The sequence below is a fragment of the Erpetoichthys calabaricus genome, chromosome 1, assembly GCF_900747795.2.
Source record: "Erpetoichthys calabaricus chromosome 1, fErpCal1.3, whole genome shotgun sequence".
Lineage (NCBI taxonomy): Eukaryota > Metazoa > Chordata > Cladistia > Polypteriformes > Polypteridae > Erpetoichthys > Erpetoichthys calabaricus.
Window position 1 is genome coordinate 78,378,320 of NC_041394.2, and position 20,570 is coordinate 78,398,889.

The following is a 20,570-nucleotide window of genomic DNA, read 5'->3' on the forward strand; positions in this document are numbered from 1 at the left end:
CATGTGTCGTGTCGTGTGAAATATAATCCTGGCCTTACTCCTCCACTGAACCTGTAGCGTCATGTTTCCTGTTTAAATGTCTGTGCATCTCTTTTGTGCTCCTGTGCCATATGAGGACAGGCCTACATAGATTATTCTGAATGCAGAATAGAAAAGGTGGTGAATTGCATAAAGTGGAAATCTTAGGTTGCCACTTGCTAACCATCTGCTTTTTTTCCCCCTAAATGTATTCACAACTGAATGAAGTAGTGATGCAATTGCATGGCACAACATACTCAGCCTAATGACGTAATCAACTAATCGATGAAAGCATTGACAATGTTTTTAATAATCAATTATTATGATACCCCTCCTCGAACCGCCACCTTATCGTGGTGGAGGGGTTTGCGTGTCCCAATGATCCTAGGAGCTCTGTTGTCCGGGGTTTACCCCGGTGGACAAGAGGGTAGACTCCCTCCGCCTTCGGGTGGGGGGACAGGTCCTAACTGTTGTTTGTGCGTATGCACCGAACAGCAGTTCGGAGTACCCACACTTTTTGGAGTCCCTGGAGGGCGTGCTAGAGGGCATACCTTGTGAGGACTCCCTCGTACTGCTGGGAGACTTCAATGCTCACGTGGGCAATGACAGTGAGACCTGGAAGGGCGTGATTGGGAGGAATGGCCCCCTTGATCTGAACCCAGTGTTTTTTTATTGGACTTCTGTGCTCGTGACGGATTGTCCATAACAAACACCATGTTCAAGCATAGGGGTGTTCATATGTGCACTTGGCACCAGAACAACCTGGGCCTCAGTTCGATGATCGACTTTGTGGTCGTGTCGTTGGACTTGCGGCCACATGTCTTGGACACTCGGGTGAAGAGAGGGGCAGAGCTCTCAACTGATCACCACCTGGTGGCGAGTTGGCTTTGATGGTGGGGGAGGATGCCGGTCAGGCCTGGTAGGCCCAAACGTGTTGTGAGGGTCTGCTAGGAACGTCTGGCAGAGCCCCCTGTCAGAAGTAGCTTCAACTCCCACCTCCGGCAGAACTTGACCACATCCCGAGGGAGGTGGGGGACATTGAGTCCGAATGGGCCATGTTCCGTAGCTCTATTGTTGAGGCGGCTGACCTGAGCTGTGGCCGTAAGGTGGTCGGTGCCTGTCGTGGCGGCAATCCCCGAACCTGTTGGTGGACACCGGCGGTGAGGGATGCTGTCAAGCTGAAGAAGGAGTCCTACCAGTCCCTTTTGTCCTGTGGGACTCTGGAGGTAGCTAATAGGTACCAGCAGGCCAAGCGGAATGCGGCCTTGGTGGTTGCTGAGGCAAAAACTCAGGCATGGGAGGAGTTTGGGGAGGCCATGGAGAACGACTTTCGGACGGCTTTGAGGAGATTCTGGTCCACCGTCCGGCGTCTCAGGAGGGGGAAGCAGTGCAGTGTCAACACTATATATGGTGGGGATGGTGTGCTGCTGACCTCGACTCGGGACGTTGTGGGTCGGTGGGGGGAGTACTTCGAAGACCTCCTCAATCCCACTAACATGCCTGCCAATGAGGAAGCAGAACCTGGGGACTCGGAGGTGGGCTCCCCCATCTCTGGGACTGAGGTCACCGAGGTGGTCAAAATACTCCTTGGTGGCAGGGCCCCGAGGGTGGATGAGATACGCCCGGAGTTCCTCAAGGCTCTGGATGTTGTAGGGCTGTCTTGGTTGACACGTCTCTGCAACATCGCATGGACATAAGGGACAGTGCCTCTGGATTGGCAGACCAGGGTGGTGGTCCCCCTCTTTAAGAAGGGGGACTGGAGGGTGTGTTCCAACTACAGAGGGATCACACTCCTCAGCCTCCCTGGAAATGTATATTCGGGGGTTCTGGAGAGGAGGGTCCGTCGGAAAGTTGAACCTCGGATTGAGGAGGAACAGTGTGGTTTTCGTCCTGGTCGCGGAACAGTGGACCAGCTCTATACCCTTAGCAGAGTCCTGGAGGGTGCATGGGAGTTCGCCCAACCAGTCTACATGTGTTTTGTGGACTTGGAAAAGGCGTTCGACTGTGTCCCTTGGGGAATCCTGTTGGGGGGTGCTTCGGGAGTATGGAGTACCGGACCCCCTGATAAGGGCTGTTCGGTCCCTGTACAACCGGTGTCAGAGCTTGGTCCGCATTGCCGGCAGTAAGTCGAACCTGTTTCCGGTGAGAGTTGGACTCCGCCAGGGCTGCCCTTTGTCACCGATTCTGTTCATAACTTTTATGGACAGAATTTCTAGGCGCAGCCAGGGTGTTGAGGGGGTCCGGTTTGGTGGACTCAGGATTGGGTCACTGCTTTTTGCAGATGATGTTGTCCTGTTTGCTTCATCAGGCCGTGATCTTCAGCTCTCTCTGCATTGGTTCACAGCTGAGTGTGAAGCGGCTGGGATGGGAATCAGTACCTCCAAATCCGAGACCATGGTCCTCAGCCGGAAAAAGGTGGCGTGCCCTCTCAGGGTTGGTAGCGAGATCCTGCCTCAAGTGGAGGAGTTCAAGTATCTCGGGGTCTTTTTCACGAGTGAGGCAAGAATGGAGAGTGAGATCGACAGGCGGATCGGTGTGGCATCCGCAGTGATGCGGGCTTTGCATCGGTCTGTCGTGGTGAAAAAGGAACTGAGACGTAAGGCAAAGCTTTCAATTTACCAGTCTATCTATGTTCCTACCCTCACCTATGGTCATGAGCTATGGGTAGTGACCGAAAGAACGAGATCGCAAATACAAGCGGCTGAGGAAGGCAGGCTCTATTGTTGGCATGGAGCTGGTCAGTTTAACATCTGTGGCAGAGCGACGGGCACTAAGCAGGCTCCTATCAATTATGGGGAATCCACTGCATCCACTAAACAGTGTCATCTCCAGACAGAAGAGCAGCTTCAGCGACAGACTGCTGTCACTGTCCTGCTCCACTGGCAGACTGAGAAGATCGTTCCTCCCCCAAACTATGCGATTCTTCAATTCCACCAGGGGGGTAAACGTTAACATTATAAAAAGTTATTGTCTGTTTTTTCCTGCATTATTATCAATCTTTAATTTAATTTTTTTTTTGTATCAGTATGCTGCTGCTGGAGAATGTGAATTTCCCCTTGGGATTAATAAAGTATCTATCTGAAATGAGTTTCCTCCGCAGGGTGTCTGGGCTCTCCCTTAAAGATTGGGTGAGAAGTCAATCTTTAAGGGAGGGGCTCAGAGTAGAGCCGCTGCTCCTCCGCATCGAGAGGAGTCAAATGAGGTGGCTCGGGCATCTGATCAGGATGCCTCCTGGACGCCTCCCTGGTGAGGTGTTCCGGGCACGTCCAACCGGGAGGAGGCCCCAGGGAAGACCCAGGATACGCTGGAGGGACTATGTCTCCCGGCCGGCCTAGGAACGCCTCGGGATTCTCCCGGAAGTGCTAGAAGAAGTGGCCGGGGAGAGGGAAGTCTGGGTATCTCTGCTCAAGCTGCTGCCCCCGTGACCTGACCTCGGATAAGCGGAAGAGGAAAGATGGATGGATGGATGATTATCGATAATGATGATTAGTTGTTTTAGCCCTACTAAAAACAGACAAACACAGGATATACAAAGCATTAAATGGAGTAAAAGACAATGGGCAGAGTAAAATTCTAAATTCAATACTAAAAGCCTGAACGAATAACATCATTTGTGATATAACACACAGACACACACACACACATTATCCTGAGAATCTGGACAGAGATGTAACCTGAAAGAAGGGTCAGAATGTCAGGTTAAGTTAAACGCCTGTCTAAGCAGACGAGTTTTAAGTTCTTTTTTAAAAGAATGAATGGAGGCAGCTGATCCAGTTAATTTTTGGAGGTCATTCCAAAGATGGGTGCTATACAGCTGAAGACCCTGTCACCTAGAGAGTGCAAGTTAGCGTGGGACACAACAAGATTACCAGAATCGAAGGACCTCAGTTGGAGAACAGGTGCATAACGATGGAGGTCACTGCTGTGGTCCAGTGCAAGGCCGTTTAAAGCTTTGCAGGTGAATAGAATTCTATATTCAATTCAGTAAGACACAGGGAGCTAATGAAGTTGAAGCAGGATGGGTGTTATGTGCTCGCTGTTGCTGGTTCATTAAAGGACTCTTGCAGCAGAGTTTTGAATCCAGTGAAACTGTGCAAGATTAGATTAAAAGCGGCAACTGCCAATAGAGTTACAATAATCAATGCTGGATGTGATAAAAACTTGGACAAGTAGAAAAGGAGAGCAATAAGTGAACGCAGGATATGTTACAGAGGTGAAAGAAAAAGTTTCTTAATGTGGTTTGTGTAGGTGGAATAAGAAAAGGAGGAATCAAAAATGACACCAAAGAATCCTTGCATTAGAAGATGATCTGATGAGACTATTGTCAAGAGTGTTTGAAAAGGAGCTAATTTTCTTAAGTTGCGCTTTACTGCCAATTTGCAAAAGTTTAGTTCTGTTGAAATTTAATGTTAAAGTTATACTCCATCCAGGTTTTAAACTCACAGAGGCAAGTTGTGAGCAGAGAAAGCTCTGATAAAGTTTCATGTTTTACATTGAAATAGAGATGAGTATCATCTGCATAACAATGATAACCCAGTCCAAAGCTACAGATAACATGAACAAGGGGAAGCACATAGATACAGAAGAGCAGAGGGCCGAGGACAGAGCCCTGAGGAACCCCTTGTGTGACTGGCGCTGAGCTGGATGTGCTGTTGCCAAGACTAACAAACTCTTGCCTGTCAGTTAGATAGGACTTAAAACACAGGAGGGCAGTACCAACCTAGAATGTTCTCCATTCTGGACAGTAGAACGTCATGTCTGACAGTGTCAAATGCTGCACTGAGGTCTAAGAATTAATATACTGGTTTGTCCAGAGTCTGCTGCCATAAGCTAATCATTAGTTACCCGAAGCAGAGTAGTTTCACAGCTGTGCTGTGCCCTGAAACCAGACTGATATGGTTCCATCAGTTTATTAGAAGTTAAGTAATTGGTGAGTTGGGAGGCTTCAACACGCTCAAGAACTTTGGCCAGAAAAGGTAACCGAGAAATAGGCCAAAAATTGTTAAGACTGTTGGTATCAGGACCAGACTTTAACATTGGGGTTACAGAAGTAATTTTAAAAGTGGCTGGCACAAACCCAGTGTCAGGGAATGTATTCATCATTGTCATAACAGTCTGGATTATGGCATGAAGGTAAACAATCAACCAGGCTGGTTTTGCTAGATGCTTGGTAGAGCCAGCTCGGTCTCAGCTTCAGATTACAATCAAGATGCAAAAATGAATTCTGAATGAACACATCAGGTCTAGTTAGTTGTCTGGCACAGTTTCTCACCCCTACAGATTCAGCACCTACAGCCATACTAAAATGACAAAGAAAATCACTTGTACTAACTGACAGCCTGATTAACAGATAAAGACAGACCGCCCCTCAAGTCCCCACAGCTCTATGGAGAGAAAAAAAAAGCAACACACACTTATGTTTCAGCATAGAATTTAATGTTTATTTCAATTCTGTATTTTAATTTGACCTAAAATCTACAAAGCCACATAGCAGAAATACAGATATAAAAGACTTGTTACCCTGTAAGACTCTAGCTTATAAACGTAGCTGTTATGATAGCGCTTGGCAGTGCATGAGAATACCTTAAAGGTTATAAAAGAATAAGATACTTGCACCTTTCATCATTGCAAGCAGACAGAATCAAAAGTCCAAAAAAAAATCAAACAAAAGCTTGACTAGGATTAAATGTGTACAATGTATAATGCTAAAGGGAATAAGCAGCTGTGATTGTTAGCACTGAAAGAGAGAAGCATGGTGGAATAGAACTGCTTACTATAAACAGAAGAGGAACACGACTACATCATTCAATATGCAAACAAAAATGTAAACCACTCCATAAAAACAGTCTCCATATAAAAAATGGCTGTATATGTAGTTTAAAAACTTAATTTTATAAAGATCATATGCTTAATCATTTTAGTGTAAAATTGTACAGGCTTAAGACTTTATATTCATCTCCAAAGCGGTAAACAGTTATGTCCATTGCATTATTCATTAAGCCTACACCAAGTATATATTTAGAATTCCAGTAGTAAAGGCAGCCTTTGTGTTTAATAGGGATTTTCAATGGAAAACCTGAAGTATGGTAGACAGCACTGTGCCTCTAAGTGAGTTATAACATGTGCTACTGTACATACAAAAGACATAAATCTAGTATCACCCATGTGCCAAATTCAGAAATATTGACTGTAAATATTGTAATATCCCAGGCACCTCAGCACTTGTGCATAAATTCAGCATACTGGACACCGCGCTAAAAGAACATTTGCCTTTCCTACTTCTGGAATGTTGGACAAGCAACAACACAACAAAGACTACACAATTACTGTTTGCTGTGCTCATGGCTATATCATCACATCACTGATATATGCTCAAAAAGATTCTGATTAGCAGCAAAACACAGGCCATGGAGAAATTGAAACTAGTTAAGACAATTAGTAATTTCACAAGCTTCTTTCACCATATAAAAGAACTAGTGTGTTCTATAGGGTCTCAATTTCCTATAAATCATTAGGTAAAACAATTATGTTCAATACATAGCCAAAATTGAGCAGAATTTACACAAGGTATTTCATTTAATTATCACAATACATTTAAATCTGCTGGATGTTTGTTACATATACCTGTATAATGAGGATGAAAAGTCAGCCAACACCAAAAAATGGTCATTAGCAGGACTAAACTAACATTTTGTGCCCACAGGTGAAATTAAGCTCGTAAAAATGTAAACAAAATTTATAAGAAAACTACAAATACCTGTAAAACAGTTCTCAACAGTGAGATTGAAGCATTTTTTTTTTTAAAAACTGAGGGGAGTGTGTGAAAATCCGTTTGTTATTATCAGCAGCGACAGATATCAGGCAAAAACTGTAGTCAGTTCATAATGTGGTTTAACCTGTCTGCCTATGGAAAACAAAATATAAAACAGGAGATGTACATGAAAATAAAATACTCTGTCTCAGTCAGGAATGCATTAGCAATTAAGATGGCTCCAGGTTATAAAATGATACATTTCAATTACATTTATAACAAATAATTACTTTCTGTAGTTTGTAGTATAATCAATTAATCCAAAAATATCACTCTATGTTTAAAGCAAAGCCTCTGTTAAACATTTGTGCTTTTTATATAGCAGTGCTCTGCAAAAGTAACTATACTGATATGCTGGTAAGCAACATCTCTTTCAAGTATTCCATGTGACCAAGATATCTGATCTTAGTTAGGGACTAATACAAATGGAACTCCTTAATGAGAAAAACACTGTTGTACGCCATCCCTCCAACTCCTGTCATTGAATTGTACATTCCCCATACTCTCAACCCCCGTGACTGTGATGCCTACATAAGTGACGCAGGGTCATCCAACACACATACGGCTTACTAAACTAAACATACATGATAAGGATTGGCCCTCAACTGAATGGTGTTAAGACTATACACAAATTTGAAGCACAGGATTTCAGATATGCCCGCATGGAAATTAGTAAACAGATAAATAAATGGGAGATGTTTCATTTTTTAAGACAATATACTTGTTCGATAGTTAGGTGTAATTTGACCAAAAGAAGCCATTTGTGTGGCTTAGCTAGTACTCCTGGTGTGCTAAAGCACAATTAAATAAGTTTTTAAAAAACACCTTGCCAAACCCTGGAATTGACCTCCTGCCTTTGATCATATTAGATATTTGATATAGGATTTCATTTGCATCTAAAACTTAATTTGCTCCCAAGCTTCACATTTTAGTTTTGTGCATGTGTAACTGCTATGGAATGTGAGCAAGACTTCCCAACTTTAAACTCTGATTTCCCAAGTTGTCTCCATACTTGTGCATTACATCAAGTTTATATGTCATATGCTGCAACACGCCTTCAACTTCACAAATTTGTGAACACATGCCAATCCAGTGATCAACTAAAAACCTTCTTGTTGCTCCTTGTTAAAGTGTTTTAAGTTTATTAACAGAAGCAAAAAAGGTTCAATGTGTATTCCACAAAGCACTTAGGATCAACCAACCTAGACTTTAGTGATGTGTGACCAGACAGAAGTGTGCCTTTAACCTCCACTTTAGCACATTACAGCAAATAACTGGACTCGAACAATGCAGCAGCACTGGGCAGAAAATTGTGTGGTAGGGAGCACTAAAACATGATTAGAGAAGTGCTGTTCATTTTCATCAAGTGCCACAATGGAGCAGACACAACCAAAACAATTGTCCTCACTAACATTTTACCTATAATTAGCTCACACAACGTCAGCACATTAACTTCAGCTAACTTGGACACTTGCATCCTAAATGTGCATTTTATACAGTGAAGAGAACCTCAATGAGATGATGTTATCCGAAACATTAGAATTTTGCACTAACACTATGCGCAGGACCTAATTACAAACTAAAGCACAGCTATAGCCAGGGTTTTACTTTTACTGCTGTATAACAGCCATCTTCAGAGAGGACAGCGAGATTTTAGGATAGCAGTTAGACAATAGTGACTTGAAGACACAGAACTGAAATTAAGGACATGGTTCTTAAAGCAATTCTGGTGATAAGGAGCTGTCCTTTCAGCTCTACTCGATTTCAAGAATGAGGTCATCTCCTTCAAGACTCATGTCTGTTTTGACGTAGATTTTCTTGATGGTGCCCGACATGGGAGAGTTGACTACTGTCTCCATCTTCATTGCACTGAGGACACAAAGTGGCTGGCCTTTTTCAATGCTGGCTCCTTCTTTAACCTTGATGGCTATCACTTTGCCTGGCATGGGGGCTCCAATTTGACCCTTGACATCCTTTAGGGCTTTGGGGTGAAAGTGCATCTCCTGTTGAACCAAGAATAAGACATGTATAAGTTTTCCAAAAGAACATTGCTACATAATTTTCACAGTGGATGTTAACTAATACCCGGTATTAGATTAACGAGAGACTCTGTAATAATCATTTACTCAAGTGAAAAAAGAATTACTCCCTTGTATTGAATTATTGCCAATGTCATCTTTACAAGAGATAACTGCACTTGGGCATTTCCTATAGCTATAGGCGAGTTTCACATAGCAGTCTGAAAACATTTTGGCCTGTACTACTTTCGGGGATACTTGTAGGTTTTTGAAAATGAAAACCTCCTCATGCCACAACAAACATTCCCAAAGCGACCATTCAATCGATATCTCACAAAAAGGAACTGAATTTGATTGTGCATAATATTCATTCTTTACCACTCTGTGCAAAACAGGTGGTAATTCATTCTTAAAACTGAACGTCAGATTCACCATTCCAGATTAAAAATCATGTAAAATACATCAGAGACTGCATCCAAACGGAACAATATCATGTAGTTCTGGTCTTGCTATGACATAGAATTTGAGAATGTCCCAAATAAAAATAAAAAAATAAATAAAAAATGAGAAGACACTTGCTTATCTATCAAACAGAATTAGATTTATAATCATTCCCAAATCATCTTATACCAGTTATATTGGAAAAAAGATAACCTTGCCATGAGTTTCTCAGAATGTTGACTGGGGGAAATTCTGGATTCAACCATCTTAAACTCAGCGTGACATTGGTATTATCTAAAATTGTAAAATAATTTTTGTGTGGAACTACGAAGACCTTTTTAGAATCCAAGTTTCATTAATGATACTCTAAATTAATCCTACTGGGCTCCTTGCAACATTTCTGCTTAACTCCAGTGGTTAAAATTTAGTTTGAGGATGTGTAACAAAGCTTTTCATTACTAACTAGCTCTCTGTATTAGGTAATGGTGGAGTGTTTGTACTGTTTATTATTTAAAACAAAAACTCTTTGTGACTTACTGGATTGAGTGTATTCATTTTTTGTTTACCGAAATGTGTGATTACTGTATTATCATGCTTCTACTGTCATGCATATATCTGGAATTAAATAAATCTTTATTATTTAAAAAGTAATTACTGAATCAGCATTACTTGTGACAGGTTTTTAGTTTGTAATATAGTGGCATACTTTTACTTCTGATGAAAACCTTGAAAGCCATTCAAAAAGTTTCATTGTGGAGTTATCATTTCTGCTGCATACTGAACAAACCTTGCATTGCATTTTGGCCAATTTAGGGCAAGCTCTCTGGTTCTAATAAGTGAACAGTGCTTTCTACTTTTATTTTGCCCACACAGATGCCAGTTTTCTTAGTTTCCTCCTGATCTGTGAACAGCCTACAAACCATCAGACGTAAATAAGACTCTGTGAAGATTGCCATTCTATAAAATACTGACCACTGTCCCAAAAATGCTCTGTAGTCCAGTGAAGACCCCAAGGTCCTGTAGTCTTTTTAAGGCTGAATCCATCAACAATTGTTTTTCAAGATGTTTTAGAGAATTTGTTTTGATCATGACATGTCGTGCAACTAGAACCCATCTTCCTACTGTTTGATATTAGGTACTCCTGCTTTAAATCAGGCATGAGTGTTAACCAAAGTATTCAAGCAGGTAACTAATTCTCTCATAATTCTCTAACAGGTACATGAAGGAAGCACTCTGCTTAGGGGTCCCTCCCCCACAATGAGCCTTCTTCTCTACAAAATATTACAACACATTAAAGGATTTAAATTTATTCACAATGAAAATTATGCAGAATATTAGAGCAAGGCATAGCACATCATATTTCTGATGCTTCTGACCAAAAAAAAAATTTACAAAATAATTTTACCATCTCAAGGTTGTTGCATGGTTGCTATAGTAACATTCTAGTTCATTCTTCAGCAAAACATTAGCTCATAAAGCAGTCCAGCATTTCAGTGCTGTTTGCTTCAAATCACTAGTGGGTTTTTATTTTAATATTAAAAATCATCCAAAAAATGACAGGACATTAACAGGAATAAAATAAACAATTTTTGAACATTTTACAAAGAGGTGGACTGAGAATTTAAGATATGAAAAAAATTGCAACACAATGTAATGTATATTAACTCACTATAAAAAAATGTTAGTAATCAATGTAAGTCATTAAATGTGCATCTTTTAGTTATTCAGTAACTTCAACATATCTAGCATAACAGCAGCACTCACTTGGGTATCAATCTTTACAGATGTAAATGTCATTGCCAACAGCTAAAGTAGCAAATGATTTTCACAGGTAACAAGACGACTTTTTCTGAATTTTACTTCACTTATTCTATATCAGATGCAAAAGTGGAGTGGCCATCAAAGATAGAAATAAAAACATAGTTGCATGAAGAAAGCAACATTATTCAATCTGGCATGTTCAATAACAAAAGTTCTGTATTCCTGGGTTGGTAGCTCAACATGGGGGAGTGTGGAGGGGGTTAAGAATGCAATATATACTGTACACATCTATTATAAAGTACTTAATTGATTAAGAAGTAACTGTTCTCATGATGCACCTGCATAAATAGAGAAGGTTAAATACACTGCACAAAAATCACACCTGGCTTAGGCTTACTCAATTTTGTATAGTTCAGTAGCTAGATTATGGAACAGACTCAAATTGTTACCGGCTTTAAAACTGTCGCTAGTGAATGATGGTGCTCATTTACTGTATATCAGTTTAATGCAATTTTTCAGTCCTTTTCGTATTTTACATTCTTCAAAGAGTGACAGTCGAACTGCATACCGATTAATGAGATTTTTCTATAAACCAAGGAGAGTACCTTTTGATACTGTTAAAAAAATAAGTGTTGTTCTTTATTTTTATTTCAGTGAAAATTATAATTAACATGTATACATTGCCTGTTGTATTTCGTTTCCATTTTTGACTGAATGGTAGAACTCCATATTTCAAATGCTTCATGGTTGGGCAAACACAGAAGTGATAACACCAGTTAAAACTAAGAGAAATTAATTTAAAAAGTGTTTATCCCCTGGCATCTAACATTCATATTGCTTACAGAGGCAAAGCCAATGGTGCATGCTAAACATGCAACTTTCTGGAAGAAAGAAACTGATTGAGGGAGAAAACTTTGCAAGGAGTAGTGGAATATCCTGCATAGAAACCGACAAGAATTCTCTCACATATTAAGGAAGAATTCCTATTTTAGATGCATAAGCCCACATGCAAACCACAAGTATCCCAAACTTGCAGGACACAGAAAGCACAAACTGGCAAACAAAATTAAGCAACAATTGTACAGTTGCAGCAGGTTGATAGCAATCCTTTGATTCTAACTTGGTTTGGAGCAGTTAAGGTGTCTGCAGGAGCACATAAATGAATCAAGGAGCAGACAAGAAGAAAAAAATGCAAACATAGAACACATAAGTAGATACATTATCATCCACAGTATAGTACTGTACAAACACATTTCACCCCTCTATGAAATGTTTTAAACTAGACTTTGCACAGTACCATAAATGTAACCTGTAATATCAGACAGAAGTTTTGCATAGGAAAGACAATATCTGAATGTACTGAATATTTCTTCCAGTGAATTGGCATTTTCTGTTAAATGGGTTGCCTTGACCAATAAGACCAACAATGGCAGAAGTTCTTAATCATGGCATGAGCAATAAAGCAAGCCATATGAGGGAAAACAAAGAAAGAAAGAAAAAACTGGACCAAGACAGATGGACAAGATCAAAGACATCCTTCTGTTTGTAGGCTTGACAACATCTCCTGTGGCCCAAGCAGCAGGATGGAAAAGCCAATTCCATGTCTTAAACCAAAGTAATTTTAACCATTTTTATGGAGGAACGCAGCTCTATTTGTTGACCACCTGCAATGTGCTGTCCAACAGTAAATCAACATGTTTCCTTGAAACGAACAATAAATGTTTTACTTACTGTACACATAAAACAGAATGCATAGTACATATTTGCTCAGAAATAAAACATACAAAGGAGAAATTAACTGATTTAGAGATGACACAAAGCACACTTGTTTTAATGTATTTTTGCTGTGGTGTATTTTTGATATCTAACATTATTATATTTAAATGGATTATATCTTAAGAACAGGTTTAAGTTTGAATTAAATAGTATTTCAGGAGGCGTGCTTTTCTTTACTAAAATGAACAGCAGTGCTTTGATATTAAATCTAACCAACCCCCAAGTCTTTAGGAGACAGTACAAAGTACAGACTCAGGATCTGAAATTTGTGGTGGGGTGAGGGGCTGCAACTGCACCGGGAACAGCAGTTTAGACAGAAGAGCTCATCCCCTGAAAAAGCAAGACATGAGGGCAGGTTTGAAAAGGCAGTTTGTGTATCACTGGTCTGAAGTGTGGCTGTTTAGGATTAATCTTCAATTGTGGGCTCATTCTGTACCACAACATCCCACTGTTCTAGGATTTGTCACGGGACTGTATATGTTGGTCACTCCACCTTTCTTGGTCTTTCTTAGCAGCTCTCCATGAAGAGAAGGCCACATGTCTTGGTATGCTGCCTGCTTCTGACACTCCAAAGATCATGTGGTAGCAAAAACCAAGTAAGGCTTAAAATAAGACAGAAAGCCACCTATGGATGCAAGATGAACTGGTACTTACAGTAGGTTGTAATGCTCCTTCTCCTGCCTGTTGTTCTACTCTAATTGCTTGAGGTAAACTACAGTACTGACACAATGGTAAGAGTATAGGATTTAAGATATTTTATTAAGATCTACATAATAAAGACAATAAATGCGAATAAGACAAAACACCAACCTTGTTTGTTTTATTGTATGATGTAGCAGATGACAGGCATATTTTTTATTATCCTTGGTAATTGTTTGGTAGTACTATAATGATCAGTGTAGGCTGATAAGGAAAGTTTTTTCCACAACACCACCCTTATATTTAGTATATGCTGCAATAAGTTGCTATAGATAAAAAACTGCAGTTAGCTACATTTAATTATGATAAATAAAAAAAACCCAAAATTAAATGTATTTCCAGGAATACGACAGGGATGTAGCATGGTATTGTTCCCATTACATGTTCATATTTATATGGCATGTTCAATATTTACACGTTATTGTCAAACTGATTATGTGTAAATTAAAATAGTAGTTGTTGAAAGAATATGCGTTATACTGAATACAGTTTTTAATCGTTTAAATAAAATACTACTTCCGGTTGAGTAATTTTTCTCAAATTTCATATCTGTTTGCTTTTTGTCATTATAAATATTTCTACAAAATTTGAATCATCTATCTGTAATTATAACCATAGTTTACTTGAAAATTCGCAAAAGTATTCAGTTAAAGTACCACACCCGGTTGCCAAAAGTGTCCCAAAAGTTGATAGGATTCCTTATTTTTGATATACAGCAGGCGTACAAAACCTCATTGACCTAGGTCAAAGTGTTTTAGAGTTATTGTGTTTACACACAGACCGACAATTTCAAAAATGGTATTTTACAGACTCAGGAAGGTCTAAAAATGATTCAAGATTTATCAAAATCTGAAGGTCAAATTTTTTCCATGTTTCCTATAGTTTCTCTTTACTATATACACAAGAAAGTAAAAATATATTTAAAAAGCAGCAGCTTATCTGGTTTCATGGCATGGGCAGAGGTGGTGTGCAGTGCCACGTGAGGTGGAGATGTCCTTAGTACTGTCTGGACTGGAGAGTGTGCTATGAACCCCAACCTGTGGGATGACAGGACCACATGCACATAGGTAATGAGGTAAATTCAAAGTCTGTTACTGTACCTAGTAATGTTGTGATACAGTAGGACTTAAGGGACCTCCAAAACTCAACTTGATGTAATTTCGGAGGAATTAAGTGGATAGGACTGGTGAGCTTTATTGGGATGAATTGCCTGTTCTCATCTACATTGTTCTAATGTGGCAAGGTGCTATCTGATCTTATTTCCACTGTCATGTAATAAGTTGTAGATAGACAGATACTTTATTAATCCCCAAGGGGAAATTCACATGTATGTATGCCTTGTATAAAGGCAAGCTGGGATCACAGATGGATTAAAGAAAATTTTACAATTGCATTGGATTGGATGTGTTCCGAACGAACAATCAGACTTTTGAGAGAAGACAGCAAAGGGTTGACTGTAAATCCAAAAAAGTCTGGCCTTTGTAATAAGATCTATAAGTGGCTGGTAAACCTCAGAGAAAGTAGAAGGAAGCCAGTATCTTCCCTAAATCACAGGATGTGGAAATAATTTAACAGAATGTACAGGAAAACATTTTTTAAAATAATGTAAATGGAAGTGCTTATATAGGAATCTTGTTTCATTTTAATTATTTAGTGAACACCTAAGAGAATGTTGCCAAAAAAGACTGGACAGTAAAACTTTATACTTTCTTTAATTCAGGTAGTGATGCATTACGGTTCCTGCAAGGTTATTCACCATTTATTGGATTAATACTATTTAAGAGCTGAATTTTTTTGAGATGTACCCTTTAAAAGACATTAAACTTACATTGGCCTTTTTTTTTTTAAGTTACAGTGAAAAAAAAATTTTATTACAGCCTGCCCAAAGGGAAATAGACGTTATATGCTTCATAGCAATAAGGAGAGCTGTGCATTTGATGGAATCAAATTTCTAACCACATTCTTAAGTAAATAGTGCAATCCCTCCAGCTTTTAGTGTGTGCAGCATCTCAGATCATCTTTTATCAGTAAACAGCTTTAATTAATCCATTACAAATATTGAGCCCATGCGGCACATTTGAAAGAATGAAGTTTGTAATCACCATGCAGACCATGCACTGTCCAGCTCTGTAGCTAACAAAACCTGAACGGCCTCTTCAATATCACTTTAATTAAAGCATTATTTAACAATGCTCTGACATTCAGGGATCTTGCACGTTAAAATCACAAAGTGTTAATGAAAACAACTGTAGTGAGAAAAACAATGTGTAGATACAAAAAAAGGGCTGGAGGGCACACATACTGTGGAACAATTCAAACTATTTTGGAATTTAAAAAGCATGTTTCATCTGACATCAAATGTAATGAAATTTAAACCAAACTAAACCAAAGTTAAACTGGCTAAGTAAAGCTTAATTGTGCTTTGGCAAAAAGCAGTGCACCTGTACAACCCTTTAGGATAACTTAAACCATCCTGCCACACCCAGTGCAGTCTGTCTACACTTTGAAAATACATATCAGAATGTGCAGTTGCCATACGTACACACAGTTTTATCAAGGCCCTGTAGAAATCAACCACTGTTAGAAATGTCTCTCTTTAAAATATAAGAATGCTATACAAATTGCAAACACTGTACAGCTTTTGCCACAAAGCTTCTACTTATCTTTGCATCTTTAAAAATTAGCCAATAAATTTTGAAAGTGCTTTTTATCAGTTGATTTGAAGTTATTTTACAATGCAACAACACCTACTCAGCCTTAATAAATTGATGAAAGCAGTATTAGTGATTTAAAAAAAGTTCAGTCACAATGGAGATTAAAATACTTCAATTTCCAGTCATTCAAATTATATTCTTAAACTAGTAAACTAAGTGAACAATCAAGACTACAAGGGATTTTTTTAAAAAAGAAAACTTATTTGGTTTACCATTCTACTTGGTTAAACTGCAGTACTTGGAACTGGTAGAATAAATGAGAAGAGTTAATTACAGTCTGTTATGGTGTATAAAATCTGTACATTTTGGTTTAATTTTCCATTATATTTTGTTCAAGACAAGACAACAGATAAACTACATTTAGGATAAAAAAAGGCATATCCTTTTCCCTTACACCTCACTTTTATAACAGTTGTTCACAGCTTAGTGCTAATTTGGTATTACAGCCTGGGAAAGGAAGACTGAGCCGACACCTCAGGCTATTGATATGGACATCTGGGACAAAAATTTGGTTTACAGCCTGGGAAAAACGGACATAAGGCAATATCAAAGAACTTTATTATCTGGGAAAAGATAGATTAAAGAGTTTGAGCAAAATTCATCAAACATATTGACAGCCAGCCAATCAGGTGTATGTGTTGTGAAACCACGGCATGACATTTCATAATAAAGGAGAAAACAGCAACAACATAATAAAGGAGAAAACAGCAACAAAGACGTCACTGGTCGTCAGAAGAGCATCATGAACATCAATTGCTAAATCAAACGCAGCCCTGGGACATTCATCCTTGTCATCTTTACTTTTTTGTAAGCTTTTTCTAAAGACTATATATATTCAGACTTTCCTATCAGTACCTATTTTCTGTTATTCTTTGTTCCAGTGGTATTATTATTATTCTTGTAATAAATGCCATGCTGCTTTTAACTTTCTATGCTTTGTTTTAATGTCTACAGAGTGATTGAAACAATAAGTTAGAGTTCTTTGAGCACCTACGGACATTTGCCATTATATCTGTGCTGCGAGGCTTATAAGGCTGAGAGTGAGAAGCTCCACTCGATAGTTGGGACAGTACGAGAAGAAGGTATTCTTGGCTGATAAATGGCCTATAGTGAAGAGTGCTGAGTCTTTGTATGTTTAAATGTATTCTTGTAGACCAAGAATAATATTTAGGTCTGAGATATCATTAAAACATTGCATGTTGTTCATGCCGAAAAGAAGTGAGTCTCTTGAAGTGCTGAGTGACAGGCTGCGTTATTCCAAAAGCACATGTGTGATTTAAAGTGCTAGAGGTTAACCAGCATGTGTGCGTCATTCATAGGGTACTGTTGTGGTTAGGGTCTGTGTGTATGTGTATAGCTATGTATGTGTGTGTTCATCTTAAAGTGCAACAGTAGACCAACCCGATAACGAACTTGACGAGAACACTTACCCTTGAGAGAAAACAGGTAAAGGGTAAGTAGAGGGAAATATCACGATAATTTACAGTCCATTAAAGTATAATAATTAGACAACTAAAACAGCTTGCTGGGACACAATATTGAAGTGGAAATAAAATGTATATGCTTTTAAGGAAAAGAAACAATGAATAAATCCACTTCTGTCTTCACCATTACAAGCCATATAAAACTGCAAAAACATACATCAGGCTCCCAGACCTCAAATGGTTTCAGCTGGACACTGCAGTGAATGACCATTTATTAGAAAGAATGATGATTCTTTAAAGAACTACCTGCCATTTGATTGAAAGAAAAAGTATGCCAGCACAAAGAATGAGGAAGGCACGCGGTACTGATCTGGCTTCAATATGCCTGGTTCCTGGATACAAAGATTTAGTAAATCACTACAAATGGAATATTTTGTGTCACATGGGAGGCTCTCCATCTTAAATACACAAATTATTTTTTCTTCAGGTCACATCATTAACACGGTAATTTGCAATGGGTTTCTTCAAAGAAAGAACAATCTGTGCATTGAAACCCAAAAACTCAGATGCACTTTCCGTTACATTGTAGCTTTGCAGTGAAATGAGTTTACAGATAACGCTATGTCTCCAAAGAGTTAGGTAACTAAGATGCATTGGCTAACAGATAGAGAGATAAAGGTGGAATTTGGGGCCAACACACATAACTAGAATGAATATTAAGGTGTGCTCCTCACACACTTAAAATGTGGTGCGCCTCCGCAATCATGTGAATCATGTCATGAGAGAATGGGGTCCTGTTACACATGTCTCAAAGCAGACATCACTTAACTAAAAGTGATTTCACAGGACATTAGTTCATGTCACATGAGGGCTATGTCGAGTGATGTGCTGGTGAATCTGTCAATTTCAGAAGTTGATTACTACCCTGCATCAACAGATGCCAGCTGTCCGCAGCTTTTTGTCTAACTGTATAAATAATTGAGTAAAAAGATGTCAAGGGACACATTTTCTGCCTCAATTCCATCGCATTCTGCTCTAAACAATGTGCCAGGTTGAATTTGTCTCCATTAATATTGACAATTAACCTCCACATAAAAACAATGTGGGGACAGAAGTTCAATTTCACAAAGTTATGTGAATACAGGAGAAAATGAGCAGGTGGTCATTCAGTTAAATTTTCTTAGGAAAAAACCCTAAAATGAATATTAAAAGGTTTTGTGTCTGCGTGCCGCAATTTGCTGTCATCTTTATTTATTTGATATTTAATAATGAAGTTAGCTTCAGGGTCTAAAAATGCATGTGAAAGTACCAAATGACAGCAAATTACACACCTTTTCTAAAATGCATTGCAAAATACTAAATATATGAAAGCTTGTTTGCATGTAAACACCACATCTAAAATGTGAAAACATTTTAATTCCAAAATCTATTTTAAACAGGTTGCCAGAAGCTATGTTGTTGATCAGTGCACATTTAACCATTTACAAAACAGGCAACATTATTTATCAAGTTAGAGAATTTGTGCGAGACTTTGGTTCTATCCCTCAATCAGGTTACAGGACAAACTGGACTGAACTCAATCCATTTGAAATCGTTTTCTGGAAACAATTTTGTACGCACACACACACTTCACATTTTGTACATTATTACAGGAAAAAAAATAGACACTTTAGGAAGCATATATTTAAGACATTGAAAAAAATTAACCATTTAAAATGCCAAATTTATTTAAATTTTCTATATTCTTAACCTTCAGTTTATTGTGAAGACATTTCAGAGCTGTTAAGCCCAATTTTGGATTCTGCCAGCTCATGTACTTGCGCATTAACATTTTTGGCTGGGAAAAATGACACAAAATAAGATTAAACATCACATTCTCAGTGGCTGAAAACTGTGCATGTAAATCTAGAAGAAGAAATGGGACTTGGTTTTATAAAACTATCGTTTATATGGATAATAGATAACTTAGGTCCGATATTTTGTACATATTTTGAATTTTTACTGTATGTTCTTTAGATCCTAATGGATAGTTTAATATTTGCATCAGGCTGAGCTTCCACAGAACTGTTTTGTGGATGTGGCTGTAATGATGATTAGTCCTTTCTGGTTTCACACTAGGGATAAGTTGTTAAATTCTACACCATTACCAATGACCCTGCATGATTACTAAATACATATCAACAGTAAACTACGTACATTTTTGGATTTGCAATCTTTGAATTATGTTATTCACAAGTTAAATTCAATGTATTTTTTTTAGTTTAGTTGTGTCATCAATATAACTTTTGCTGCTGGCATGGAAAATTTGTACAGCTGCTATGAGTCATTGTTAACAATCTCTGATAATGTCAAAATACTTAAACACCAAACGATTTTGGAAATGCAAAAATTAATTTTAACATCAAAATTACAGAGGAACGTTTGTTTATAAATGAGAAAAATAGGCATACATGTTCTCCTATCAGGAGGACCTAAAAGGGATGTAAATCGGCTATAGTCTGTCCAGAATGCAGCAGAAAAGGAAAAAATATGAGCATACATCTTGGCTGCCAGTGACCTTTATAATTAATTTTAAAATACTTCTACTTGTATACAAGGCTTTAAACAATCTTGCCCCTACCTACATCCTGTTTCCTAATGTCCCAAATCGCAATGTTAGATCTACAAAATTCTGGTTTGCTCATTACTCCTAGATCTAAACATACAAGAACTGGTGAGGCAGCATTCTGTTCTTATGCACCTAAAACTTGGAATAATTTACCAATAGAAAAACCAGGCTAAATCTGTGGAACATTTCAAAATCATTTTCATTTTAAATCTGGCTTTCCAATAATTATATCATAATGTGGTGACCTGATTATAAGTTTAGCTCTTTAGCTCTAGAGGTTTATTTTTCTCCTATGGCCTA

At 38.6% G+C, this 20,570-nt stretch overlaps 1 protein-coding gene across 2 annotated transcripts in view; it reads right to left on the reverse strand.

Annotated features, from left to right (window-relative positions):
* Positions 1 to 5,432: 5,432 nt before the first annotated feature.
* Positions 5,433 to 20,570, reverse strand: part of pcxa (pyruvate carboxylase a) — a 725,880-nt gene continuing 710,742 nt past the window's right edge. For both annotated transcript variants that reach the window (XM_051932342.1, XM_028802434.2), the window contains exon 20: positions 5,433 to 8,832. In XM_051932342.1, the coding sequence (XP_051788302.1) occupies positions 8,584 to 8,832 (249 nt within the window). In that variant the 3' untranslated portion in view covers positions 5,433 to 8,583. The remainder of the gene's footprint in view (positions 8,833 to 20,570) is intronic.